Source organism: Symphodus melops, assembly GCF_947650265.1.
Source record: "Symphodus melops genome assembly, chromosome: 14".
Classification (NCBI taxonomy): domain Eukaryota; kingdom Metazoa; phylum Chordata; class Actinopteri; order Labriformes; family Labridae; genus Symphodus; species Symphodus melops.
In genome coordinates this window covers 11,176,273-11,204,182 of record NC_136704.1, presented here as the reverse complement: position 1 = coordinate 11,204,182, position 27,910 = coordinate 11,176,273, and the positions used below count along the sequence as shown (strand labels likewise).

At 41.5% G+C, this 27,910-nt stretch overlaps 2 protein-coding genes across 4 annotated transcripts in view; both read right to left on the bottom strand.

The window, feature by feature from the left end:
- The window catches only part of bmp6 (bone morphogenetic protein 6), a 48,473-nt gene extending 42,376 nt beyond the window's left edge, over window positions 1-6,097 (bottom strand). The window contains exon 1 of the mRNA XM_079361041.1: window positions 5,201-6,097. Coding sequence (XP_079217167.1) covers window positions 5,201-5,609 — 409 coding nt within the window. The 5' untranslated portion in view covers window positions 5,610-6,097. The remainder of the gene's footprint in view (window positions 1-5,200) is intronic.
- Window positions 6,098-6,899: 802 nt separating this feature from the next.
- On the bottom strand, window positions 6,900-27,829 carry LOC306834826 (enoyl-CoA hydratase EchA19). 3 transcript variants are annotated; one of them, XM_079361045.1, is made up of 8 exons: window positions 27,530-27,829; window positions 26,385-26,555; window positions 21,793-21,890; window positions 21,333-21,477; window positions 10,543-10,692; window positions 8,947-9,062; window positions 8,704-8,851; window positions 6,900-7,008 (listed from the first exon to the last, which is right to left on the bottom strand). In XM_079361045.1, exons 1-7 carry the CDS (start codon window positions 27,669-27,671, stop codon window positions 8,744-8,746), a joined length of 930 nt encoding a protein of 309 aa, XP_079217171.1. In that variant the 5' UTR covers window positions 27,672-27,829; the 3' UTR covers window positions 6,900-7,008; window positions 8,704-8,743. The 3 variants fall into 3 exon arrangements, with proteins under 3 accessions (XP_079217171.1, XP_079217170.1, XP_079217172.1); XM_079361044.1 differs by lacking the exon at window positions 6,900-7,008 and having other exon boundaries at window positions 7,954-8,851; window positions 27,530-27,828; XM_079361046.1 differs by lacking the exons at window positions 6,900-7,008; window positions 27,530-27,829 and adding an exon at window positions 26,827-27,486 and having other exon boundaries at window positions 7,954-8,851.
- Between the last annotated feature and the right edge of the window lie 81 nt (window positions 27,830-27,910).

Sequence of the window (27,910 nt, the reverse complement as noted above, 5' to 3'; positions counted from 1 at the left end):
CCAGGCATCATAAGACAAGGAAAACAGCCATTTAATAAGCGTTCTTCATTTGAGGATAAGCCTAGGGCTGTCTGGAGTGGGCTAATCTCCTGAAAACCCACTTCTTAAAACTGCTGGTTTGTTTGCCTTTAATGTGTGGGAGGTATGCTTGTAGAAAGCTTGGCTGTTGGCTTAGGGAAGAAGTACAGTGACATTTCATCTGCAGTGAGGTGTGCACTTGAGTTACAGGAGGTAGGTGTGTAACTTGCCAGACGCTGGAAAGTTACACTTGATGTCATTGCTGTCATTTTTAAAAATGCACAGCAAAAGTTAGACAACATTTATAACTAACCTCTTCTTGTGTTTTGCCCATTAGAATAGCTGTCTGATTTCATTTCATGCAGTGTGTAAATGGCACCGAGTAGCTTTTGAGAAAACGTGCTAGTTGGTCTGTGGGATTCAAACAGCATCTGTGCTGATTAGAAGTGGCGTAACCTTGACATTTAAAACTGAGAGATTTATCTATAGGACAATGATGTGAGATACTGTTATAGGTGGATTTTGCTGATACTAAGCTGAAGTTGAATGTCTGACTGATTACAGCCACAATGAATCATGCCATCAAGGCGTGCAGCAGGAGAGGCCAAGGGGGAGGGTGTACGGCTGCTACAAGTTCTAACCATTTTCTGGATAAACATATACAGTCTGAGCAAAGCATGGAGGCAGGAAAAAGCTTTGAACCAGAATTGTGATCTGGCAAACAGAGACTCGAGGTGGATTCACACATACTCTGTGCATGCCACGCCACGGTCCGTCAGCGCAGCGCACTACGCCGTAGTTAGCTTGCCACTCTTGTCAATCGTTGTGTTCACACAGCTGACGCAGTGGTCCATCCCCGAAACGTGCTACCAGCGCCGTGTCACTTTGTCACTGTTGTGCACTAGAATCTGCATTTATCGACAGATTACATCTTCACCTTGTTATTCTTGATTTCTGTTAACGTTTTTAGCTTAGCTTTTAGTTTTGAGTGTACAGTTTTACTGTTTTCTTTGTTGAGCGTCATTAACTGTTATTACAATCCAATTCTCCATTTTTTGACTCTCGAAGAGAAAACAGTCCCACAAAAAAACATATGTAGAGTCAAGCTCATCTCTTAAGTCTCTTGAGTTGGTGTTACACACTTTCGAAAAATAAAATAAGATTTCCTCTACACCAAGGACAGATTTTCCAGGAAGGAACCCTCCCTCTATAAGACCCAGCAGGTAAACTGCAGTGGATGGAAGAGCAAACAGGCAACAGGAGCTCTGACCACACCTTAAGTCAAGCCACGTTCAAACAGGCCGACACACCTGTTGGCATAGGGAACAACAGAACATCAAACCCTTCACCATGAAATGCAGATTACAAGAAAACAACATTTGGAGTTCCTGTTCTATGAAATCAAAGCCATTTCTGTGCATCCTTGATTCAGCATAACCACAAAGCAACAGCTTGAACACAAAAATCTGACCTGATAGAAAGACATTTACTCTAGATGGCTATTACAGAAATCATGGCTTTGGATATTTGTTCAGTAAATCAGTGACATCTTGTATTTGTTTTTTCCATAATACAACTTACCAATATCTTCCAACTCTCTCCAAATTAAGATTTGTAGGTTTTTGACCATAACAGAAAAATGGTATGAAATCTAAATTTTAAATTCAGTATAAATGTCTCAAATTCGAAATTCCTCTTGAATCTTAAATATCAAGAGGCTATTTCACTTAAAGGACCAACGTGTTAGATATTTACTGCATTAAATCATGAAATTACCAAACTATATCATCAGACATTAAGGAAACATGCTTTGTTGAAGTGCTGGTTTCGAAGTCAACAATGCAACAGCCCGTTTGTCTTTCTAAGTTTCAATTCCAGTCGTTGTTTTTCGGCTGTTTTGGATGCCCCATTAGTTTGCCAGATATGAAACCAGTTATCACCGCAAACCAACAGGTGTTGCAGCGATGAAAGCGAGCAGGTAAACTGGTTCAGATATACCTGATTCTACCTGACCTAAAAGGCCCCAACACTCTTCTAATAAGCTCCATGAGCAGGAACAAGATAAAATTAGCATTGGAGATGCTTTTGACAAATAGAGAGGTTAGAACACTGAGAGGTTTCGATAAAAAAGACGGACTTAATACTGAAACTTTCGTGTCCGTGACATGGTAACCCTCGTAAGAAAAATCCCCCTCGAGGAGGCGGCCGGCGAGACAGCTACCATCAATCTTTTAAATTTGGAATGCAGTACCAATTTTAAACATTAGGTGTCAGAGTTGCATATTGCTCCTTTCATTCTGATTAAAGAGTCTCTAAAGAAAGATTTATAAAGATCCATCCATTCCTACTTCTTTTAATCAAGAATTTTTCGTAGTTTAGGGTAAATTTGTCCATAAAAAAGGAAAATGTCTTCTTTTCATATTCAAAGTTCTTGTCTGCCTGTACACCTTAGAAATTGAAAGTGTTAAATATACAATCAAAAAGTGTGTAAAAGCACAAAACCTTATTTGACACATTTGTTTTTCTGCTTGTCACGTAATGGTTTTTATCAAATCTGTGAGGTCTACCATGCCAAACGCCCCTTTAAAAAGTCATCCATCCATTTTCTACCGCTTATCCGGGATGTGAAAAAGACAAATCAAACAAAGTCTCTCTGAAAACCCCCAGCTCCATAGCACTACTACAGGTGTAGAACTATAAACTGGGACATGTCCAGAGCTGCAGTGTGTCACACAGCATGAGTCATTCAGCACACAGTGTCACTTCACAAGACCTCAGTGGAAAGCAGGACGTCCGCAAGGCAAACAGTGATGAACGTGCTATTCTAGGAATGACGATGAAAAAGAGCCTGGAAAATGTGCTCCTGGTCCCTCATTTTGTATTTTTCCACCACTTGATCCGTTTTTGTTTTTTTTCAGTGGGTCATTCTGAAAAAGTGATGAAAGCTTGGGAGAACAGATGACTGAACAAGAGGTCTACATGAATCATAAAGGGGGGGTGCATATGGTGCGCAGAGAGTGCACCTGAGACTGGATGTAACACAGGGGCTCTTAAATCTATCCCAGCCCCAAGAGACTACGATCAGAAACAAGCTCTCTATCTGTGCTACTGCTGCAGCTGGCTGTGAAAGACATTAGGTAAATCCCATGTTGAAATCACTGTTTTAGTTTCTTTTGCTAATGCCCTTTTTAAAATCAGAGATTCTTACCTCTGAATACAGGAGGCATGTGCTAATGTAAACATTTGAAGTCCATTTTAAATTAGATCATCAGTGTAAACAGAGCCACTGTATTCCTCTGTGCTGTAGTGGAACATAAAAAAAACAGACACTACTGTATGCTGGAAGGTTCCTTTCAATTAAGACCTCTGTTTTATCATCATCTGTTTTCAGGCTTTGACTGTTAATCCTCCTCCATAGTTTTTCAATGGTTTCTGACAGACTGTTTGACATCTCTGTTTTTCTTCCTTTCATTTATCTTGATCCCAATTTGTAGTTTTACTTTGGCCACATATGATATCCAGATTTTTGAAGGCAAGTTTTGAAACAAGAAGGACCACCCAGAAGATTCTTTCAGAACTTATTCTACAATGGTATTATAAGTCGCTCCACACAAAGTGCTCCAATTGAGCAAGAGACACATTAAAAACTAATCGGGTGGTGATGACACACGGTAGTCGTGCAAGGTCTTATTTGCAAAGCAGATGGAAAGCCTTGGCCTGGTCCAACATTAATTACAATCACATTCGGATAGGAAGCCGTCCCTCCTCCAGGGCGGTTAGGAATATGTGTACGGCTGGAGGAGATGGCAACCTAATCCCCCGGCCACCGCAGAAATCTGAGGGAATCGTCAAAAGACGCACAGGACACAATTAATCAAAGTAAAGAGCCAGATGTGGAACACTAGAGAAAAAAAAACTGACATGGCACAGGAATACCAAAACCACACACACACACACACACACACCATCACACTCCTACACAGGAGCCAACTGTGAGGCATCTTTGAGACCAAAAAGAAGGCCTCCTATCTGGTTTTCATCACCATATGTTGACACAAATCCTTGGAGGATCAATCAGAAGAGAAAGACAGTTTTTTTTTAACTCCAGCCCTAATTCTTTTCTTCATATGTGGTTCAAACAAATAATACAAACGTTTATTCAAAAGTGATGTAGCCTAGTGAATAATGTACCTTCCTTAAGATGCTTTAAAGAAGTGGGAATATTTCTTCAGCATTGGCCCTGTTAACATGGCTGGATAATGACAATACACAATGATTTCCCAAGGCGAATGACATCAATCTGGATCTAAGCCTTCATGTACAACAGCGTTTGACTCTGGCAGCTCCTCTATTTATCTTCTCGCTCTGTTTAGAGTCCCTCAGTAAACACTGGAGCTGCTAATGGAAAGAAGGGCTTTAGTCACAAACTCATTATGATTAAAGTGTTCCTCTTTATCATCACTGCAGCTAATTAAAGACAAATCTTCTTGGGTAACACAAACAACGCGACGCAATTTACGCATAGAAACCGTAACTCGCTGCACTGGAGGTCAATGACAGGAATAGTGGACCTTTATATACAAATACCAGCGGTGGTGGTTGATGGCTTGCTTGGAATACTAGGTCTGTTTCCCCGCGAAGACGTAAATCATGGAGTAGAATGCACGACAAGACAAACCACAGAATCTGCGCCGTATAAATGAGCCGAGCAGGGCCAATCTGCGCTGAGAGAAGATATGATAAATTACTGAGAAACAATAAAGACCTCAATTTCCTTTAATCTAAGAGGAGGGAGTATCTGCCTTTGTGAGTTTCACAAAACAATATATTACAAGACATGCACGATTAATTCTGATGTTTTTGTATCCTCTCTTCGGTGCCCCAAGTAATTAAAAAGTGATCCATGTCAGGATAACAGTCTATGAATTGAAAACTTTATTTCAAGATCAACAGAAGTCTTGTTTGTGCTTTTTAAGAGTTCCATTCCTATTTATCATTTTCTATGGTTACGTTTCTTTTCAGTTAGTCTTCTCTTTAAACTTTCCTGTGCCAAACACCTGCTCACCTTAAATTCATTCCGGCATTATTTTAAAGAATCGTCAGATGAACCTGACTATGACAAATACATGCCATAGACGTGTACTTGCTTCAAAGCAATACATTTAAATGACAAGAAACTTACCCAGGTTTACGAAGCTCATCACCATATCTGCATCGTTTAGAAAGGCCGTTTCTTGAAACGTGGCTAGAGGAGGACTCTGGGTCGTGCGCATTGACATATATTGGTCCAGCATGCCTTCCACTTTGCTTTTCTCCTCGGTAGAAATGGTGTTGTACAAGTCCAACATAAAAAGTGGAGCGGAATTGTACTTTCCATGTGACAAATGCGGTCTCGGTCTGTGTGGAAGCCCGAGGATAGACAGGATCTCCTTCTGCATCTCCCTCTTCTCGTGCGTTCTTAGCCGCCGGTGGATGAAACCCGGGTGCACCTCGTTGTTTCCATCCAGTGAATAATTACTCCCTGCGACCTGGAACATGCAGTAATAAGCGCTCCACCACAATCCGACCAAGGCAAGCCAGCAGCTGGTCATGGTGTTGTCCCGCTAAGCTTTCCGGAGTCCCAAGTGTATCTGGCTTGGATCCTTTAGTCGCTTATCCGAATGTAAATTGTGCGTAATGGTAACCAAAGTCCGTCCTAGCGCGCGGTTATCTGTGGCAGCCGCGGATCAAAATCAAGAAAGCACTCGCGAATCAAGCCATTTGAAATACTTTAAAAAGAGAAATGCGCAGAAAAGTATCGGCTCTGCTTTCATTTCTGATCTCCGTAGAGCGCTGTGCTGCGTCAGGATAAAGTGCACCATGAGAAACTTTATTCTAGACGCTTCGAAAAGTCGGTCAAAAGTCACCGTTTGATTTGAAGTTGACTAATAAAAGAACTAAAGGATGTACTCTGAAAGAAGCCATTCCCCTTAGGCCGATATGCTTGCTCTCCAAATGAGATTTCTGAACGTTGCGCACTGTCAAGAGCCGCCCTGGAGTTGAAGTGACCTCGGTGAGAGTTACCTTCTCCTACTGGTTGTGTGCGAGAGTCTAACAGCAATCTGCAGGTTGCAGTCCATAATATGCTTTGCGCGCGCGTGTACGTGTATCTGCGAGCATACGCGTGTTTGTGTATGTGTGCTCATTAAACCGCCCACTCCACGCGCACTGTGCCAGAGGTGGAGCTCTTCAGGCTACAAAGATATTTCTATATTTCGTTCAAGTATGAGAACCTGTCTTTTCAGATTTCCCTATTTCCCTATTATAATGCTCAGTGTTCTTTTATATACATTTACATTATGACTTTAAAATAAACTCTTTATTTTGTTTTTTATAATTACTAGTAACTTTTAACGGCGCACATTGAGTTTGTCCAGTTGGAAATCTGGAAATGTATTTGCACTTTTATTGCATTTAGGTGAAAATGGGAAAGTCTGGCAATTCAACCTGCAATAATGACGCATGCGTGTCCAGAATTAAGGTGTGTGTCCCCTTCACTGAAGCAGAATAAATGTGACCGGCTTAGGAACGACCCCTGACGATGGAGTTGGAAACAGCAAGCATGACCCAGAGAACTAGAAGTTATTGTATCTCATTTAAAGAGTCGGACACTCGTGGTAATAATAGGCTACTTCATTTACACTCAGTTTATCAGCTGCATGATGGTCACATCTTTTGTTAAAGGTAAACACATCACACCAAAATGCATGCTGTACCATTTAATGTTGTAAGTATGAGAACAATTGCCAGAAGAGCACAACTGACGCTCTACGTGAACAGATAAGGAAATCTTTAAAATCCTTATTTCCCTCTCTCCCTCCTCTCCCTTCCACCCATACCTGTGTTATGTCTTCGTGGTCCCTTCAGACAGTGATGGTCCTGGTGATAAGACCCAAAGGTGTCTATATCTCTGAGTCTCTGCTACTGCTGCTACTGCTGAGCCTATCTTATCTGTGTGTGAAGAGTGAGAAGCTGCATCAAAGCTCTGCATACCAGCGCCAAACCAAAAGCTCTTAACCAAAACCAAAAGCTCAATATAAAACAAAACCATGTAGTAAAAGACCTGTTACAGCATATTACAGGTCTGTTTGTTTTTCCCTGTTTGCCTGTGAATATTCAAAAGCCTCCAACTTATATCTCTGATACAGTTATAAAAGAAACATCAAACTCTCAGAGACAGAAAAAAATGGATGAAGAAAAAGTCTTATTAGAATTGTTTGTAATACGATTTTGCATGTACCCGTGTAACAGTGTGTGTTTGTTTTTTTTAACAGTGGCAACCTGATCCATCAAACTCTAGAGAGGAGAAGACGCCACAATGGACAGAAAATTCCTATTTATTTAAATTGATAACCCTTTTAATGGTCTCAGCAACAAATTACAAAAGATTCATTTCACTGACATTGTTTCGATCAAATTTCCTAAAGATGCTTGTTTGGCTCAAGAACTGTTTATGAAAAAAAGGGAAATAGTCACAGATACAACTTAGAGAGGAAATGTAAATGTTCATGGGTGTTTAACAGATGGTCATTTCTCCAAACCCTAACAAAAGAAGCAAGCCTCTTCTTTAGTTCATTTCACAATAGCAGCTCTTTTTTCTTTGTGTCCTAATCATTTTGCTTGAAATAAAACTGTGTGCACGCGACTCGGAAGAAGAGCAGGTGATATGTGTGTGTGTGTGTGTGTGTGTGTGTGTGTGTGCTCGGTGAATTGGAAGCAGAAGGAGGAGGAAACGTTAAACAGAGGTTCTGTGTCCTGTCATCACACTGTCTAGACAGGACACCTCCTAGACCTAATGAGGTCTTTGTATATCTCCCTTTTACTCACATATGCACGCACACACACACGGACACAAACACACACACACAAACACACACACGTCATGATACATCTTGGTTTTTCTTCTTCTCTGTGAGGCATTTTTATTGAAGAGCACTAAAAGGTTAGGAAAGAGTTCAGACAAATTCAAACACAGAGAGAAACTTGTGTATGTGTGTCCAAGTATAAAACAGACACACACACACACATCTACTTATCGCAAAAAAAGTACAAGGGGAAGCATTCTCTAAAACCGTAGGAACGCTTACACCTGGCACAGATCTGACAAGACGTGCTGAATCCTCTGAAATAATTACAGTCGACTCCAAAGGTCACAACATGCGCACCAACACAGACATCATGTCCCAGTCATTAAGTGCAAATGAATAATGGCGAGCCACTGCAGATTTTGTGCCTGTGATGGCTTTTTGTTTTGTTTTTTTGTGTTGCATTTCTTTGTAGTCACTCTCTGTCTTCCTATGTGACTGCTTTGCTGAAAAAAATACAACATAAGAAGTGCGGTGACCTTTTTGTTAAATCTTGAACATTAATAGTTTAATTGTTTTGTGTTAAACCTTTAGTTTTGTCAAACTGAAATGAAAGTTAATTGACTGATTATTGCGTGTCCGTATTTGATGTTCCAAACCACCAGAGTCCTAACTATCCTCATTTAAAAATACATTTGACCACAATAGCGCAACATATGGAGCTACTGGACTGACAGCTTTTCTGATCGCTTACTACTCCCATTTGCAACCGGATAAATACATGTGTTCGTTACAAAAGCAGAACAAAACAAACTCAAAGAAGCAAGTTGTGACTGATCACCTGAGAATCAACATTCACAAGTCTGCTGCAAAGGAAAATCCTAGGAGAACGTTCCTCCTCTTCCTTCTCCAGCAGAGAATCTGGTTGCTCCGGCAACAGCTTCTGCTTGGATGACAGGAACCCCGTGGTCTATCTCATACTGCATGGCCTGGATGACAGATGATTAAAAAGAAACGATTTTCATTTTGACGCAGTATGGTAAGATCATTGGAGGACTGCGTAGAATTTCTTCAACCGGTGTACCTGTGTGAAGGATGGGGCGTCGTAGCAGCTGTACATGGCGGAGGAGCGATCGGCCCGCAGGCACTGCTGAGGAAAGGAGCTGATCTCCTCTGCTAGCTGCAGGGCTGCCTGGAAAGCTGTGGTAGCAAAACGAAGTCAGTCAAACAATGGCGTAAACAAACACAGAACAGAACGTGATGCGTAGCATAAGCAGCAATTAAGAACAAAGGAAATGCGTACAAGTGGCTCAAAGCTCAAAAACATGAAGACACAGGACCACGTCCAACGTCCATGTCAGTACTATGAGAGAAACAACACCTCATGGTACCTCAAACAACTTCCTGCTTCTTCACCGCTTCACTCTGATGTTAAACCTGTACTAAGTGACCCCCTCAGAGAGTTCGGTCAGACTCAGGCTTGACCCATGGGAATAGGAACTTCTTAACAGAATTAAGCTAATCCTCTAACAGAAAAGGTGTGAGGGAGTTCAAACAGTGGAGGCATTGTTTGAAGATTTAACTACCAAGGACTGTTCATGCTTCGACACAATTCAACAAATGGCACAGGACATCTTTTTTTTGACAGCTAAATCCTCACACAGCAGCACGAATGAGTGATGAGATAATGAGGCGCATGTTGAGTGTGATGTTGGAGCCACTTCAAGAAAACAGGTTCACTGGAACACCTTGAGGTTGTAAACGTTTGAGCCTGATATTACCTAGAAGACAGTTCCTTAAAATGATGTCTTCATGAGTCAAAGGATACTTTCTCTGTTTGGTCTACATCATTGGTTCCAAACCTGGGGTCCCGGACCCCTCGGGGGGGAGGGGGGCTTAGTCTGCTCTGAGGTTGTTCAAGTTAGATTTGCACATCTTAAATAATATCATGCAAGAACATTATTGGGAAATGTTTGCAAATGTGTTTTGCTGGGAACAAGTGTGTCTGATACAATTTTATCGATGAAAACTATGAAAATGAATGTGGATTTGTATAAGCAATGTATCCCTTTCTGTGGGTCCTGGTGTGTGTGTGTGTGTGGGGGGGGGGGTCACCATGGTTGACACAGTTAATAACAACCCTTACTTCTCCACTGACGCTAACCTTCCCCATTCCTGCTCTTTTAATCTCTAAACTTTACCATCAAATGTCTGAAGACGAGCCTGCACTGTGCACACTCTTCATCTTTGTACTTCATGCACGGGTGGCTGTGGCTCAGTTGGTAGAGTCGTCGCCCCTCAATCGGAAGGTTGAGGGTTCGATCCACAGCTCCTGCGAGCAACATGTCCGATGTGTCCTTGGGCAAGACACTTAACCCCAAATTGCTCCCCCTGCTGCGTCTGGGGCGTATGAATGTGGCGTGAATGGATAGATACTGGATGGGCCACATATCCAGCCCATCAGTGTGAATGGGTGTGAATGGGTAGGTGTGCTCTGTGGTGTAAAAGCGCTTTGAGTAGTCGGAAGACTAGAAAAGCGCTATACAAGCTCAAGTACATTTACATTTACAGTTTCCCGAGTTCCTTTAGCGAAAGGCTCCAAAACGTTTCAGTTGTGCCTGACAAATCGGACAATGTTTAACCTCGTGCACATGTTGAAGCCACACACTAACTCCAATACCTTGGCCATCCGGAACCACTCTGTTAGCTAAACCGTAGGCGAGGGCCTCCTGTGCTCCAATCGGCCGTCCAGTCAGTATCAGGTCAAGGGCTCGTGAAAGGCCAATGAGATGCGGGAGCCGCACGGTGCCACCATCGATCAGGGGAACTCCTGGGAGAGGAGAAGATGATAGCTGTGAAACGCCTTTGTACTAACTGTATTCCAAACACACTCACATTTGGACTGTATTGCTAATTGCTGCATAATTCAATCAAACAATGTTGGACTGAAACAAGAAAAAAGGCAAATGAAAAACTTCCTCTCGTTTCCAACCTCTCCATTCTGAAAATAGAAGAGAGATCGGGCTTTTGCGATCAGAGATCTTTGACTTTGAACAAGCTGTCTGAGGTGATGAGACGAGTTTACTTTTTAGGACCTGTGTTTCATATTTGCACAATATTATTGTCATCATTTTGCTGACTTTTCTCTTTTATTTTATTTTAACTTGTATTGCTTTATAGCAGGGATGTCCAAAGTGCGGCCCGGGGGCCATTTGCGGCCCCTTGAGGGGATTTTTTGCGGCCCCCGACTTCAATCAAGGAATCAGAAGATTTTGACCCGCAACCTCATTAAGATTTTCCACTTTATTTATTGCACTTCATTTATTAACTATGAAAATGAACCATATTATTATTATTTTTTTGCAAACAAGCAGACTGTTGTTTAACCATTTAATAACCTGAATACAGAAAGCTTTTACAAAAACATGAACCACATTAAAGACTTCATTCTGACAAAAACAAAACAAATATAACAAAGGGTTTCTTTTGTGACCCTTTTGATTCTGATCTACAAAGCTTTATTATTTAAAAAAAAAAAGAGAGGAAATGTAAATGTTCATGGGTGTTTAACCGATGGTCATTTCTCCAAACCCTAACAAAAGAAGCAAGCCTCTTCTTTAGTTCATTTCACAATAGCAGCTCTTTCTTCTTTGTGTCCTAATCATTTTGCTTGAAATAAAACTGTGTGCACGCGACTCGGAAGAAGAGCAGGTGATATGTGTGTGTGTGTGTGTGTGTGTGTGTGTGTGTGTGTGTGTGTGCTCGGTGAATTGGAAGCAGAAGGAGGAGGAAACGTTAAACAGAGGTTCTGTGTCTCTCACTTTAATTAGTTATTGTGTATTTACCTTATTTAGGTCTAAATACAAACAAAACTTACACAATTATTTAAAAAAACAAAACCTGTGGCCTCGAGCGATTCTAACACAACAATTTTGGCCCACAAGAAAAAAAGTTTGGACAAAACTTTCTAGCTTCTAGCTGCCTTTTGTTGTGTCTGTCTTACTAGTAATTTTATTGAAATTCTGCGCACTTCTCTCTGTTTGGACTTCCTGCCTTTGCTTTGTAGAGCACTTTGTAAACATCTGTTTTTAAAGGTGCTGTATAAATAAAATTATTATTATTATTATAAAACATCTACTGACTGTCAAATATCTGAACCTTCATGCTGATCTATTGCACTTGGAGATTCTATTGGTCTGACGGACATCTTGATGACACTTTATAATTAATAAAGGGTTAATAATATGGGCCAATGTGCCAGAGTGTTACATTCTGCTGAAACACTTCATACACTGCTGGTATGACTGTCGGTTACGACTGTCATGGGAACAAAGTTTTGAAACTATTTGACTCCTCGACTGTAGCTCAGTTTTCTTCCCTTCAGCATGTGAACACTCAAACTCCTCCTCACTCTTAGTCTCACCGGACACATTTGCATTATTACTGAATCGACCAGGGAGAGAGAGGAAAAAGGAGGGGAGGGAGAGCGAGAGAGAAGTAAGAGGATCGAGAGTACATTGCAAGGTATAGCAAGCTCCTGGCAGCTGTCCTAATTTCTAAAGAGCACCAGCTGCAACTGGCATACTTTCTACTGTTCAACCCTCCCGAGCTCCACACCACAATCCTGACTCCCTAATGCCTCCGAGTCTCTGATTCTTTTTGACCAGCCCTTATTGAGAGCACATGTGTCAGACATGTTTTCATAACCCCGAATCATCATGCAAGCTTTCAGGTTTTTTTTTCTTTTTTCATCTCCCTCTCTCATTTTGTGGGGAGTCGTGGAAAAACTGCGATCCATATTCATACTGTGCGAGCTTCTCTCGTTCTCAATTTAGCTCAAGTAAATCTAAATTGGAATACATGGGATTCCAGTGCTAAGACACATGTGACCAATCCAGGAGCTCGACTCGAGTTCAGACCTTCAAGCACGTACAGCCAGACAGAAGAAGAGGTAGAAGATGAGGTGTGTTACTGTTTATGTAATTACTAGATTTACTACATTAATAAGTCAGGACATTTCTACATTTTTATGTAAATGACAGAATATACAGCGGAGTTATGGAAAGGCGACATCATTGATGCCTGATTTCCTTTTGCAAATGATCCCAGCACAGATATTTGCAGTGTTTGTCAAGTTCAAGGTGTGTTCTACATTCAACTCAGACAAAAGCAGCGTTGCTCCTTAGAGCTTTGTCTGGCACCGAATGAAACAACACGCACTTAGTTGGGCTGGGGATCTTTTTCTTGGTGTCGCAATTTAATTCAGAATCTATTTTCGATATAAAATTATCCTGGATTCATGTTTCAGTCAACTTTTGAATGAGTACACACTTCAAGATCTTCTCCAGTCATCTTTGAGACGTGTTGAATTTCATTTGGCATTCCACTGAGTTAAAGAGCTCGCCTTAGCACTTAGCAGGGAGTGAGTGATTAGCCAAAAAAAACCAACAGATTTTTGGAAGTAATGAATCTATTTAAAATCTCAGAAGATATGAAGCATGCGTATGTCTTTATGCACACATACAGAAAACACACACCCTCCTGCAGGCTGGAGGTTCTGTTCTCAAATCAGATGAACTCAAGGATCAAGAGGAACAACACACCCTGAGTGATTTGCCAACTTGCTCATGTATACATATTTGAAGCTACATGTACTCTGACAGACTCTTATTTTGTGACCGTTCTTGGCAAACGGTGTTGACAGAGCATTACCTCGCCTCTCTTTGCTGATCTTGTTCTAAAAAAAAGTGTAGCAGAGGTTTAACACAGAAAAAAAAAAACTGCTCCTGCTTTCATTTAATAACCCGACATCTCTGAACTGTCCAGGGAAAATCTTCTGTCAGTGGGCTGTTTCACTGATATAAACCTGATGACAGCAGTTACAGGCATTAAAAATCACAATATCATCAATCTTGTCACTGACAGTGTGGTTTTGCTTTTGTGGGTCATATAGAGGGATCACTATACATTTCATAGCCAGACAAAAACTCATTCCATAAATCATTTAGTCATTCAATCCTGTGGCAATACCACAAATACATTGAACTTTTCTATTTCAACTAACGAAACAAAACATTCAGCTAGCTCATCAAGACTTTTCAGCTACTTCATCATCTGTAAATAATAAATCATGTAAATAATTTTTCATATGTACCCATCATTATTATTCCTGTATCTTTTTGTTGTGTATCAAGATATATCTGGTTTTATTTGTTTTCCAGAAGTATCTTCTGTGACACGTGGTTGAGGGTCGATACGTTTCCTCCTGATTACAAAAAAAGACAAAAAGGGGAAGCAACTGGAATGGCCGAGAGATTGAAGGGAAACGGTAGGAAGCACAAAGAAGCAAAATGAAGAAGAGTAAGACAGAGCCTGACTCCAAGAAGGAGAGATAAAGAGCCAGGCTGACCTCCAGGCTTGTCTGTCTTTGGTGCTGCTGTTGGCACCGTTGCTATCAGTAACCGGAAGGATCTCTCTTCTTATCCACAGCACTCGTCTCCAGCACCTCCAACCCTCACCCTCTCTGTCGGATAGTCCCGTCTCTGATGTGTCCTGTTTTCAGGAATTCACCCAGACCTGTGCTTTGTCCCACATGAATGGGAGCTGAGAGGTGCAGAGACCCTCTTTGAAGTACTTTTAACTCAAAAGGCATGTTTGACTTAAAGAGAAGAAGAAGAAGAAGAAGAAGAAGAATAGAGTCAAAGCAAAGTTTGGTGTCTTCTGATCCTCTAGTCCGAGTTTCACAGGAGAGAAATCTTTGACGTGGATCCCGAAACCTGGTTATGAGCGAGGATGTCTTGTTCTGTAAAGCACGTGTAAGCTCATTGTCAATACTGCAGCTTGTTCTTTTCAAGGTTGAACATGAGTCAGCAAAGCCTTTTGTTTAATATTTAGTTCTAGAGCCGGCTCGAAAGACATCATCCTTTATCTGACTGACCAGAGACAAAACTCAGCTCTTCCAAAATATTTCATACTTTAACAAAAACAGTTCCACTTACAAATCCAGACTTCTTCTGGATTTGTTTATAAGATCCAATCGTTAAAAAAAGAGTAATAATAACATTTATAAGTTTAAAAATATAACCCCAATTCGAATCCGACCTGTGGCTCCTTTACCGCATGTCACTACATCTCTCTCTCTCTCTCTCTCTCTCTCTCTCTCTCTCTCTCTCTCTCTCTCTGAATTCAGAGTCTATGCACCTACAGTATCTCTAAAAATAAAAGGCATAAAAAGCCCCAAAATAAATCGTAAAAAATGTACATTTACAAATGACACCAAGTTCAAAACTGTTAAAACCTCCCCCTTTTCGAGTACGGATGAAGATCACCTCTTTCTTTCTTTCCTTTATAGATCAGAGGTTCCCAAACTTTTCACCCCATGACCCCCGAAAAATAGGCACGAGAGGCCGGGGCCCCCAACTGTTCATGGAGGAGGATAAAGCACTCTCATAGGCCAATCCAAACACAGGGATTAGAGCAAGACACGAGAACAGCCTGAACGCCAAAACATTATTTCAGTCCTTTATGAAATTCTAGAAGTCGAATAATCCCTGGAAATACTTATTGGACATATTTTTGACAATAATGGTTAAAATATGTTATTTTAGTTTGTTTTTTCATTTGAATGTGTTTTGGAAGAATTCTTGCGACGCCCTTGGGGGAACAACGCTTTTCATGGGAACAACTAATATAGATAACTGTTCATCAGCCTGTGAGATACTTTACACAAAACACCATACATGATTTTAATAATCTGCTCCTACAAAGACAAAATACGAACACAGCTGCTTTGGAGCTTTCATCTGAACACCTTGAAAACTCGGGCGAGCGGTGATGAAAAGTCCTTTTTTTCTTTTTGATAAATGTTGATAAAGAACCTTCACCCGATGACGTGTCGGATCTTAAATCTGAACTCAGAATAAAACTTGACACCAGAGTTTGACAGGCGACACTCTGAGGGGTTCTGCTGTGATACCTCACCACATCAAAGACAACCCCTCCACAATGGCCTCCCATGAGGGTCATGTAATTAAGTTTGATGTGGATTCATGACTTCCGGACAACTCGAGACTAAATGGAAAAGGAAAAAAAGAGCAGACCTTCAATCAGAATCAGAACTTTAAGAGTCAATTTCACAATGTCACAAAGTTGACAGGATTTGATGTCTTTAGCCCACTGAGGTTCAACCTTAAAGTGTTTCTGTATTCTGTAGTTTGCGGCTGCATAACACAAGACCACTGAGGTTTGAAAGCTGGCCTTAAAGCACACAAACAGCAGAGGACGTGCAGCATCACCAAACTGAGAGCAAATCAAACGAAAGTTTTAACCATCAGGAATCAAACCGAGAAAAAGCTGAGTTCATTGTTCAGTATGCTGTTCAAGCACGTCTTAGTTGTGAGGAAAGAAATTAGTGCGACAGTTTTTATTCTATCTGTAAGTGTCCATATCTTTCCCTTTATCAAAGTGTCTGCACATGACTGCTGAGTCCGTTCACTCTTTATTGAAAAAAAACATCCTCAAGATTCTAAAGGAGTGCCGGTTCAAGGCAAAATGATGTCATCACTGGACTATGTCACTGGGTTTCAAACTCACAGAGCGGGTGTTTTAATTGGCCGATGTTATGTCAGCTTTGGACGGAGGTTTGACTTTTTCGATTCAACATGTGGCTTCTTCTTATTTGGCCCTCTGTGTCTGTCCCTAGTCCAGGTATGAGAAAGGACTTCAAACTGAGAAGAAGAGAAGAAGCAGAGCGACCGACATGACTTACTCGTGTGTTTAAAGACATTTAGCCGTCTCTATTTCAAACAGCAAAATCCCAGGACTACAATTGTGATATTGAACAACCTCTGGGCTTGTGTGGATTCAGCCTCAAATATCCTTGCATGAATTATTACTAAACTATTTTAAGTTTCCCTTTCTTGTGCCAACTTTTTTTATTATTCTCCTGGTTAAAGGATCCAAAATAACATCAGGGAATTAAGTTAGCTCTGTTTTTTTTTTATTCAGGTCTCTTAGAATTCAAAAAACATTAGACACTAATGTCAGACTGCTGTGACGCAACCCTCTCGTCCTTCTCATTTCCTCCATGAAGAGGCAGAGGGGCCCCAGACAGGAAGCCGCAGGTTCAGTAGCCAATCAAGTGCCAGGAAGCTGTCAGATCCTTATGGTTGCCATTGGCCCACATCAGAGCAGTGCAGAGAGCCTCTGAGGGTTTTTTTTTTTTTTCTTTTCTTTTCGACTCCAAAACCACCAGGGATTCCCTCGGGCTGCTGCCATCTGTGCCCAACCCCAGAATGGTTTTAGAAATCAACTTTAAAAGGAAATAATCTGTAAGAAACACAGGATCCTAAAATAAACTGGATGTTGCTGCTGCTTTTGATCTATATGTAGAGGAAAGATCACTTTCAATTCAATTTCAATTCAACGTGTTTCTTTGTCTTTCTGCTGTAAAGGCTGCTTTTTTTTTTCTTGAAATATAAAACTCAGGAGCTGAACTTATATTACTGACTCTTAAAAACAATGACCCAAAGTGACAGCTGACAGTGATCCTGGTATTATTATCAGGTCGAATCAAGTAGTCGATGTTCACTTATTTAAAATCAAAGCTGTTTGGAAGATGGATCATCGACCTCCATCAAAAATACATAAAGCTGTCTGTACTTTTCAACAGACTCTTTATCCTTAAACAGTGTAAGAGGAGGGAATTGTCTTGAGATAAGAATAACTTATTTTAGTGATTTTAGTGAGTGTCAGTAGTGCCCCAAACATTTCTGTGTTTGTCAGGTGATGTCAGAATTAGAGACCGACCAATTAATCGGCCAGCCGATCATATCTGCTAATATGAGCATACCCAGTGAGTATTGGTATTACGGCCTGACACTGATATGAAATTTAAATCAATATTAGGGGAAGAAAAAATTCGATAGATATATCGGCCGATATTTTTCTTTGAACTTCTGTTCGTTCTGTAGAACTAAATATAGACATATACACATTTATTGTGTTGATCCGTCAAATACAGTTATCAAACACTTGTGATTAAAATATAATGTAGACACGATGGGTAATCACCTGGAAAGTATCTGTGTATATACATGTATAACTGTTGGACACGCTGGAGAGTAATACGGCCTGTTTAATCCATAAAGCACACTTGGCAAGTAAAAGAGAACTGCGAAAATGTAACACGTTCTGAATTTAGTTTTATCAGCGCTTATCTGCAACAAAAGTAGCCGATACGGGTAGTCACTCCATGTGCAAATATCGGCTGGCCGATTTACCACTCAGGCTCTAATCGGTACAGGCTAATTGTATCTCAGATATCCACAGAAACAGTTCTGTTTATGCTTTATGGTTTATAACAAGCATTATCACCCTGCACAGTGTTAGGCCGTGATGCACGCACATGAACAGTGACTCTCCAGTTGAGCGACCATCTTGTCTTTGTTGTACTTTACATCTTTTCCACGATATCGATATCGGAGCCAAAAAAAGGCCTCATGTGACGAGATAAAGATTTTACCAGAACGTGCTGCAATCTCCTCAGTTTGATCGATGGTCGCCGTGACTTTAATAAGCTGTTTTTTTGCCCAGCGAGCCTCCACGCCAGTCACTTGAACGAAAGCTCATGAATTCCACCAGTGACTGGAGTTTGGCCTGGCACTGAAAATGTGCTACCAGACAGTCTGAACAGTCAGACAGACAGAAAGACAAGGTCACTGCCAGCATGATCTCCTGTAAAATTACAGGCCTGACATGATAAGCCCGGCATGTTTACACTCTAAATCTAGTACTCCCAGTAAATTATAGTACAACAGTTGTATTTATAAACACCATGGTTGTATTTTCAAACCCTCGAGCAGCATGGCTACAATATGAGAGATGCTGCAACAGACCAACACGCACCATTTTTACACTGTACAAATAAAAAAAAATGAAAAACCAAGAAGGTCTTGCAGGGATTGGGACTATAGCAGAATACCCAAAGTACCACTTGTTTTTTTGTTTTTTTAACTATAGCAGAGTCAGAGGGCAAACCATGCCAATAAGCTAGGAGACGCCTGAAAAGGAAAATGTTGTTTATGAGGAAATTGTGTGACATAAATAATATGTAAGCCCTGTTTGGCTCTGCAGTGGAAACCTGGCAGTCAGTCGTTTCCTTTCCTACTTATCAAGACTGCCCAGCAGACTGGCTGCGATGCTAAAAGGTCAGAGTCACTGCTGTTATCACACTATGACTACGTCCTAGTGCGCAAACAAGGGGAGGCTGCGGTGATAACAGGGGACAGAGCAACACAGTTTAAAAAATAGAAACACTGTCAACTTCCTGCCGTTAGGACACCGATGATGAATGCAAAGAAAAACAAAAGAATACTTTGAAGGAGCAGCACAGCTGAAACTAAAAGGGGAGGGAGGGATAGGATTGTATTAGCGATACGCAACATTACCGGATAAAAGAAGAAACAGCAACAGGAATTCTGACAGCAGATGAGTCGAGTGGAGGCTTTGGCCTTAGTGGAAGCTGAATTTATACTTCCACAATAAGTAGAGACATGACTTTTCGTTATAGTCCTGGGGTGCATTTGGATTGTCCCTCCAGTCCCCTTTCACTCCCCCGGGGAAAACGTCAGCCGCATTTCCACCGGGCGACGTAATTATTGTGACGGTGGAGAAGACGCCAATCCCCTGTGGTGAAACTACAGTTTTCCAAAAATGGACTACAAAAAGTGCATCTAAAAACTTTCCCGTGGCTGAAATAACCCAAATTATCACAAGGTTGGAATATAAGCTACCAGGCTACAAGACACAAAAGCTCACCTTCCTGCCTACTCATGAATCAACATTTGTCCAAAAGAAGCACAATTGTATAAAATCATTTTCCTAATGTCTAAGTGTGACTAATTTACGTCACCAGTGAGCAACAATTATTTACGTAAGATACAGTACACATAATGTTTTAGAAATACATGTGTAGAACTGCAAAAAGCATTCTGAAGTGGATAAAACATGTTCAATAAAACATCCATCCAACGTCCATTCTCAGTCATTATTAGTTGTCGTGAACAGTTGGATGCTTGAGTCAGTATATGTTATGTTACGTTACGGCCGCTATGAATTTTGGGACATCTTTATCTCATCTCCTTTCATAAAGGATGTTCCAGTGTACACTACTAGTACACTCCTGTAAACACTGCTGAGTGATCAAGGAAGCGGTGACGCACCTTTCCTTTGCGTTTAGAGAATTTGAACAGCTCTTATCACGGCCGTCACTTCGATGCTTCTATCCCACTCAGAATTTAGTCAACGAAACCAAAAAGGTCATTTCAAAATAAAACGTTCAACATACTTATATTCAGCCGCCTATTAATGATGCTTGTGTTAACTTGTCCAACACCAGCTGTCGGGGCAGATTCACAGTTTGAAGTCAACTCACCACCATCTTTAATTTTATAAACTTCAGGTATAATTATAGTTCAATTAATGAAGGCTTTAAGTAAGATAGTAAACTACATAAAGTGCCACTTGACTTTGCAGCCTTTCCAAAATCCCTGCCATCGGCTCATAGAAACACCACGAGCCTGCTTTATGCTGTGTTGCTGTGTGTTTGTTACCGGTCTGTTCCTTATGGAGAAGTGGACGACGTCTGGATAATCAGGAAATCTGAAAAAAACTTTTTGAACCATAAAAAAATAAGTTTTAATTTTGAGAATCATTGAAGTCTACACGAGGCGTTCTGTTGCTCCACTGAGGCAGTGGGGGAAAAAAGCAGACATAATCATCTGGCAAAATGAGTCTGGGTCAACTCTGGGTCTTCTTGAGTGATGATTCCAATTTTAAAGGAGCACACTGTATCTTATCAAAACGATTAGTGATAGAATTGTAGTAATTTTAAGGATAAATGTTGACCTGAATAAAAGCTATTGTAAAAATATTATAACTACAAACAGAGGGAGGGTCTATAGTTGGATGTGTCATCGAGCACTGGTTCAATGTCGATTCATTTTCTTGGCTAAAAGGATAAACCTGTCAGAGCAGGTCGACAAGCAGCGTGGAAACTCCTTCATATCCAACACTGAATTGCCCCAAAGCAAGACACAAGGCCACAACTGTTGCTGCTCGGTTGCCAACAGATCAGTATGTTTAGGTCATTTTGGGCAACTTTGAGGTGTAGCTCAGTGACACTGAGTCAGTGTCAAAGAGTTCCAAAGATAGGAGAGCATAAATATACAATCTGTCATGTGGGGGGTTTAGAAAAATTCTCACAGCAGAAAAAATCAGAGGTAGTATCTTACCACCCTCTATTAAAGGGACAGTACAACAAAGTGCACAAGTAAGTGAGGTATCAAATAGCTACTTTAAGAAGTGATGACAAACTAAGTAGGAAGTGTGGAAAGACAGTCTAAAGTGAAAGTCTGATGTACTCTGGGATGTGTCTTCATCAGGACAGAAGTGAGGTGTCAGTTGACTTACCAAACCTGCGACAGAACACTCCCATGACGGCGCTCTCCTCGACCACTCGTAGGTCCGCCAGCAGAGCCAGCTCCAGCCCTCCAGCCACAGCAAAACCACTGACTGCTGCTATCAGCGGCTTTGAGAGCTCTAAACGAGACGGACCCTGCAGGGAACGATCCGATTAGTTCATCAAAAACACAAACACACACACACACACACACACACACACACACACACACCAAAATACATGACAAGATGTTTTACTGAAGGAAGGAAAAAGAGAGGAAAAGTTTATCTTCTTTTTTTTTGTCAATTTCAAAAGTTACATGGTATTCAAGTTCTTGCTGATACTACAACAGCACCCATAATAATATTCACTCTCACTTCTGACATGCATCTGAAATGTTATATTCGGCACAAAACAAAAACATAACACACCAGCACACACTCATATAGACACGTGACAAACGGCGCTCACCATCGGACCTGGACCCTTGGTGACATCTTGCTCCATTTTAAGGAGAGCAGTGTGATTGGCCAGCTCTTTCAGATCATAACCAGCGCAGAAATTCCCTCCTGAAGGAGACCACAAAATTACAAACTATGGCAGCTGGCGAGTCAGAGAGGAAGGGAAAATGATGAGGATGATAAAAAAAAAAAAAAAAAAAAGAAAAGAAAAGAAAAGTTGAGCTGGAGTCTAAGGTCTACAATTTGGATAGCAGCTTGCTTTGGCCTGGCTGGCACACAAAGGCGTCTCTTCCCTAAAGAGCCCAATTTCAATCCATAGTCCCAGTTTACACTCGAGCCTGTGCACACTTACGCACCTATACAATATCCGCATTAATAAAAGACTAGCGTACTCCAACCACAGCCCCTTCATTGGATTCATGTGGTAATTACAAAATTACCCGAGAGGCCGACAAACACTATGTCACAGGCTCAGGCAGGGACTCGTAAAATCTTCGTCTCGACTTCATGTAACAGCAATGAAAATGATTATCACGAACACATGCGCCAGTAACACCCATCAGCGTGGAGCTTTGATTACAGCTGTGGGTCAGCACAGGGCAATTACAGAAAGAGCTCATCGTGCTGTTTATTGCAGCGGCGATGTGACAGAGCTCCCTAAAGCCCGTTGTCCTTGTAAGAGCAAGTAGAAGCTGTGAAGTTTTGTGCGAGACCTGAGAGGCCAAATGGACTTGGCTGATGTTTTACAAGTGCTCGAGAGTTAGACGTAAGAAAATCAGACCCAAGAGTTTCATCAGAAATGTTGCTGTGATAGACGAACAATTATCAGGAGGCTGAGATGACGGACCCAACCTTTAAAAAAACAACAACTTAACTTTAGGTTAAGATAAGTACAGGAGAGTGTGAACTAGGGCTGGGACACATAGGTAGTTTTTCACTGATACAGAAGGACATGTAATCAGGGTGGCAAAAGTTCAGGGTGGAAAAACATTAAGGCAAAATACTATAAGGTGAAACAAAAAGCAAACACAAACAAACAGCCATATCGAGCCATCGAGCCTTTCAACTATAAGGAGAGGTTTTTTTTGTGGCTGGCTGTTTGACAAGGAAAGTAAGAACAGGTGGACGAGTTTGTTCCTCATTTCCTTAACTTGTGCATCCTCTCTTCTCAGATGACCTGAAAATCATCTCACTCCATCATGATGGTGGATCCTCGAATTTCATAGTTTTCATGACTGCACATAGAGTTCATTTATATCATTGATTTGTAACAGAAACTAGAGGTTTCTGGTTTCTGACTCTCTGAACGGTCCTTAAAGCAGCCATGAAAAGGCCCCAAATAAAGATGAGGATGGACAGTAAGGGACGTGAGGGGGCCGCGTTTGTTGAAGGAAATAGACCCCATGTGAACCAGCAGGGGGTCCGATGACTGCATGAGGCTTATGAGTGAGTCTGATGGTGAAGTCTGAGGGCATCTGGTGGACGGCTGGAAGATGGCAGTTGTTGTAAATTGAAAGAAAGAACACGACGGTGGAGAAATGAGCAGGTGAAGGAACTATTTAAAGTGACTTTGTTTTAACCATGCTGAACTCGTTATCAACACATCTCAAGACTTATTCTTCTGTGGAGAACATTCGGTATGACCTCGAGAATGTTGACCTCTGGAGGTCATCAAATAAATCAGATGGACAATGCTTACCTTTAAGAGCTGATAAGCCAAAGAAGCAACAGCTGTAAATGACAAGTGTGTCTTTAAATGTTTTTGCTTTGAGACATTTCAACTTTAATCTTAAACAAGGACACGATACCCAAAGCTGAATCAGGATCTTGGTATTGTTCATTTTGTACACCCCGCCGTTACGCCTTGGGTACACTGTGTACAAACACACGGATGTGGAATGAGGGAGCGAAGGCGTTACCCCTCTCATGCACCATCAGACGTACTAATAGAGGCAGAAGAGGGGAAAACTGGGGTGATGAGTAGTTGTAAAGGCAGAACAATTCTGTGTGTGTGTGTGTGTGTGTGTGTGTGTGTGTGTGTGTTTGCATGACTGAGTGTGTATGTTAAGATCCAACTGTGTGCTCACATACTGTGCGGCTCATGCTTCTGCAATGCCCTAATGCAAAGTGAATTCACACACTGGGACACTAGCATTACATCATTCTGGATGTCATGTGTGAGTACAATGGCAGACTGATGGCAGAGATTCATTAGGGCACTGTTGTGGAACCACCAATCTGTCAAGGACTGCTGTCACACTCGAGGATTTACCGGACACTTGAATCGATCTCTGCCTACTATGACGGGTCAAAATGTCGGCTCAGGAAAAGGTTCAATCAGTTGCAAATAAAGTCAATACAAGCAGGGATTCATCTGTTTACACAGAGAGCCTCTACAGCTGGAATAGTCTGTCATGTTTCACAGCTGTGGGATACGGTACCCATACGGCTTCATTCATCTGAGTTTTATTTGAGAGGATTGTCTTGATCTTAGACACAAAAGGAAAACTACAAAGACAACACTTCAAGGATAAAGTGTTTTTTTTTTGCCTTTTTATTGCTGAAGTAAACTGCCCATTTTCAGCAACGTTTAACAATTAATAACCAAAATGTACCTGTGTCTAAAGAGGTGGGTTGACAGTTCAACAGTACTCAGCCCCAAAGCCGACAGAAACCCGAATCCCAAACTCTCCAAAAATGTGTCGGCGTGCTCCAAACCTGCAGAAAGCAATTACTCGCAATTTTTCACGTCAAAATAAAACTCTTGACACTGAAAAATGAGAGCGGGAGTGAAAGATACTGTTGACACTACACCGAACTAAATTGATTCCTCATGTTTAAGAAGCACTACACGCTAACTCGAACTTCTCTGTTTGTCATCTCATAACACACAGGCAGAATGCTAATCACCAGTGAAGGTCAGTCTTCTTGTTTTTTAACAGAGCAGCAGCACAGGACAGCCTGCTGACAGGAATGTGTGGCGGGACCATTAAAAGCACATTATAGACAGTGACAGTGTGGGAATCACAGACGAGTCACTTTAGCTGGAATGAGCTACTGTGCTGCTCATTGCTAATCCACTGAACACAGGACGGGATTATAAATCCTTAACAGAGAGTTTTCTTCTCACAGGCATTACTATTGGCTCTCAGAAGATGTCATCTGGGAAGGCTCTCAAGTACCAAACAAAGTATGTGCTTGTGCCACAAGGCCACAGTGCACTTTCTATAGCAGACAGTTGATCCAGGTTGAAGACATTATTTCCACTGAGGAAAGAGTTCCTCCATTGTGTGTGATGATTATTTTTAGAGCTATTAAGAGCCATGGCATGACTCTGGCTTTGGGAGACTGACACAGTGCAGGCCACCGCGAAAAGTGTGTGTGTGTGTGTGTTTTCTCTGTGTGCACCACTCCAGTGAGCTCACCCGTTTTAGCTGGATCTAAGGATTCCAATTAACAAAAGGGAAAAGAAAAGATGGCTTTGAGGTCGGGGATGGAGAGACGACAGGTACAGTGCACTTTCAATAACTACAACCAAGCTTTAACCTACACATATCCTGACTTCATAAAACAGAAATCTTGCAAATAGAAACTAAAAATGGCTCAAGAGTTTGATTTTCCCTGAACTCATTAAAAGATGGAGTGAAAACGAAAACCTCCTGGCATACACATTAAAGTAACCCTCATGTAAAAGCAGTGCACAGGTTGATGGTTTCATGATGCATTTGGTAATCCATGAGTTTTACTTGTGGAAAGATTTAGAGTAAGTGCTGACCAGTAATCCAGGATGTAGCCAGGATCAACTGAAACACAAGACTTTACTAATCATGGAGATGAAAGTATTCGGCTTCACAATATTTCACATTTGCCGATGCTCGGAGAAGAGGATCGACGCGGCCATGATTGCAGCCCGTGTTTAAGTCATCCCTTCTCGATGCTTCCTTGGATGTTGAGATGGATGCAGACACCGTCTTACTCGTCGAGGTGATCAAGCTAATAGCTGGTGTACAGCTTTTCCGTAATATTTACTTCAATGTGTGCATTAGAAAACATGGACAGGTAGCGAAGCAGGCAGATTGAAATTTCATAAAGCGATGAGTCGACCTCTTCCTTATCCCAAAGTGTGATGAATTTTTTTTGCAATCATACTGAGAGCTTTTTTAAAAAAAAAGATGTGCATCCAACAAATAAACTAGATATACTGTAGGTACCTGTCTTTCAAAATGACATGTCAGGAAGACTTGCTTACAGGAGGATATTGCAGAATAACGGTCTCGCATTGTAATCACTTTTTGAGGAAATCTTTAACAACCCCCTGCTGGCAGTGGCCTTTTCATAACTCTCTGTATGAAAGGGAAGAAAACATACTTTACAAAAACTCCTGCTATTGCTTTGAAGGTGCAATGCACTCTGGCTTTATGATGTAACAAAAGAAAATACTGATAACTGTTGGTTTGGCCTTATAGTAGAGAAAATTTTAATTTATTTTAACTCGGAATAAACCCTGTAGTGTCTTTAAAAAGCTATCTAAAAGTTACCACCGGCCAGACACTGAGATTAGAGGCAAATCTGTATTCCTCCAATCTCTTGCACTTCTCTTACCTATCCCATGCAGGACAGCCACGTTGAAATCTGGATCACAGTCGAAGGCCTCCAGCTCTTCCAGCAGACGCCTCGCCGTCTCCTGGTTCACTGCATTACGCACCTCTGGGCGGTTTATCCCCACGGCAACCACGCATCCCCTGCGCTCTGTGACCACAGTTGGTCCCGCAACTAATGACAAAGAATGATAAAGATGGACTGAAGAAACCAATATGGGACCACAATACAAAGAAAGAGGCCAACTCGGAGACATGGAGGTTAAACTCCACACCAGGAGGACTGGGGATGGAATGATAATTGTTTTATGTGGAAAGACGGGTGAACAGAATTAGTTAAACAATGAAAGCGCTGCTCAGCACTGAGGTGATGGCCCTGGCTCTGGCTTTGTCTTAATGTGTGTGAGTGCAGTGATTATGGTTTGAGGTTGCAGCAGGCAGCTGACCTGACATTGTTTTGGGTCATCCTGAAGAATCCAGCTGTCAACCACAGCCTGAGGCCTCTGCATCCCAGAGAGAGAGAGAGAGAGACGCAGGCAAAACAAAGCTACTGGATGCATTTATCTTGCTCTCACCTGCTATTTCAAGGGAAACAGACTGCTAAACAAAGCCAAGTGAAGTGAAGTGAGGCATGGCAGGATGAGAAAGAGCAGCCCTTTCTACTTTGCTACACCTGAAAACAAATGATCACACTGGACACAGCATGTACAAAGCAGTGTAACCTCATTTTAACAACGCTTGACCTTTTTCAGGTCACTCATTTGAACATGTCACTCAGTAGGAGCTAAAGATAGAGGCAACATGGCAATTAGATTCAACACTTACAAAGCCCTTGTATTGTACCTGCTGCCTCCCCAGCGACACTCACTAGGTCTCTTTATGAAACTAAACCTTTTTAAAAGGTGATAAAAAAAAAACAGCATGTAGTCACTTCTATTAAAAACTAGATTAAAGTGTTACCTTCAACTTGTTTGAATACATTTATGAAATGGTTTATTAAGGTAGCTTTGCGACCATAAGTGCTTCATGTTTACTTTGACTTATGTTATATCTTGCTGTATGTTACAATCCATACATTGATAAGCGCGTGCACTGATGTATGGCGCCCTCTGCCGTTTCCTGTGGTTAACATGAGTCTGCACAGCTTACCACTTCCGGTGATTTCACCTCCAGCTGCAGAGCTGTACAGTTTCATCTGTGAAGAACTGGCCTTTATCGATTGTCCAAATGTTTTACTGAGGCAGGTGACCCCCCAAAATGGTGCCAATCTACCGAAATGTTTTAGCGCCATTATTATCACCTTCAGAAGAGTTACCGCGCTTCAAACGTGCAATGTTTTTTTGTAGTTAAACTGGCCTACAAAGTGCAAGCTACTATTCAAGCTAACTTCAACACAACTCTTGATTAGCTGGTGTAACAATGAATTGCTTCCCCACGGAAACTAATGAAATGCATGTGGTTCTTGAATTCGTCTTGGTGCATTGCGGTGGTCATGTCTGCCTGCGTACAGCAGAGGGCGATATTGAGCCA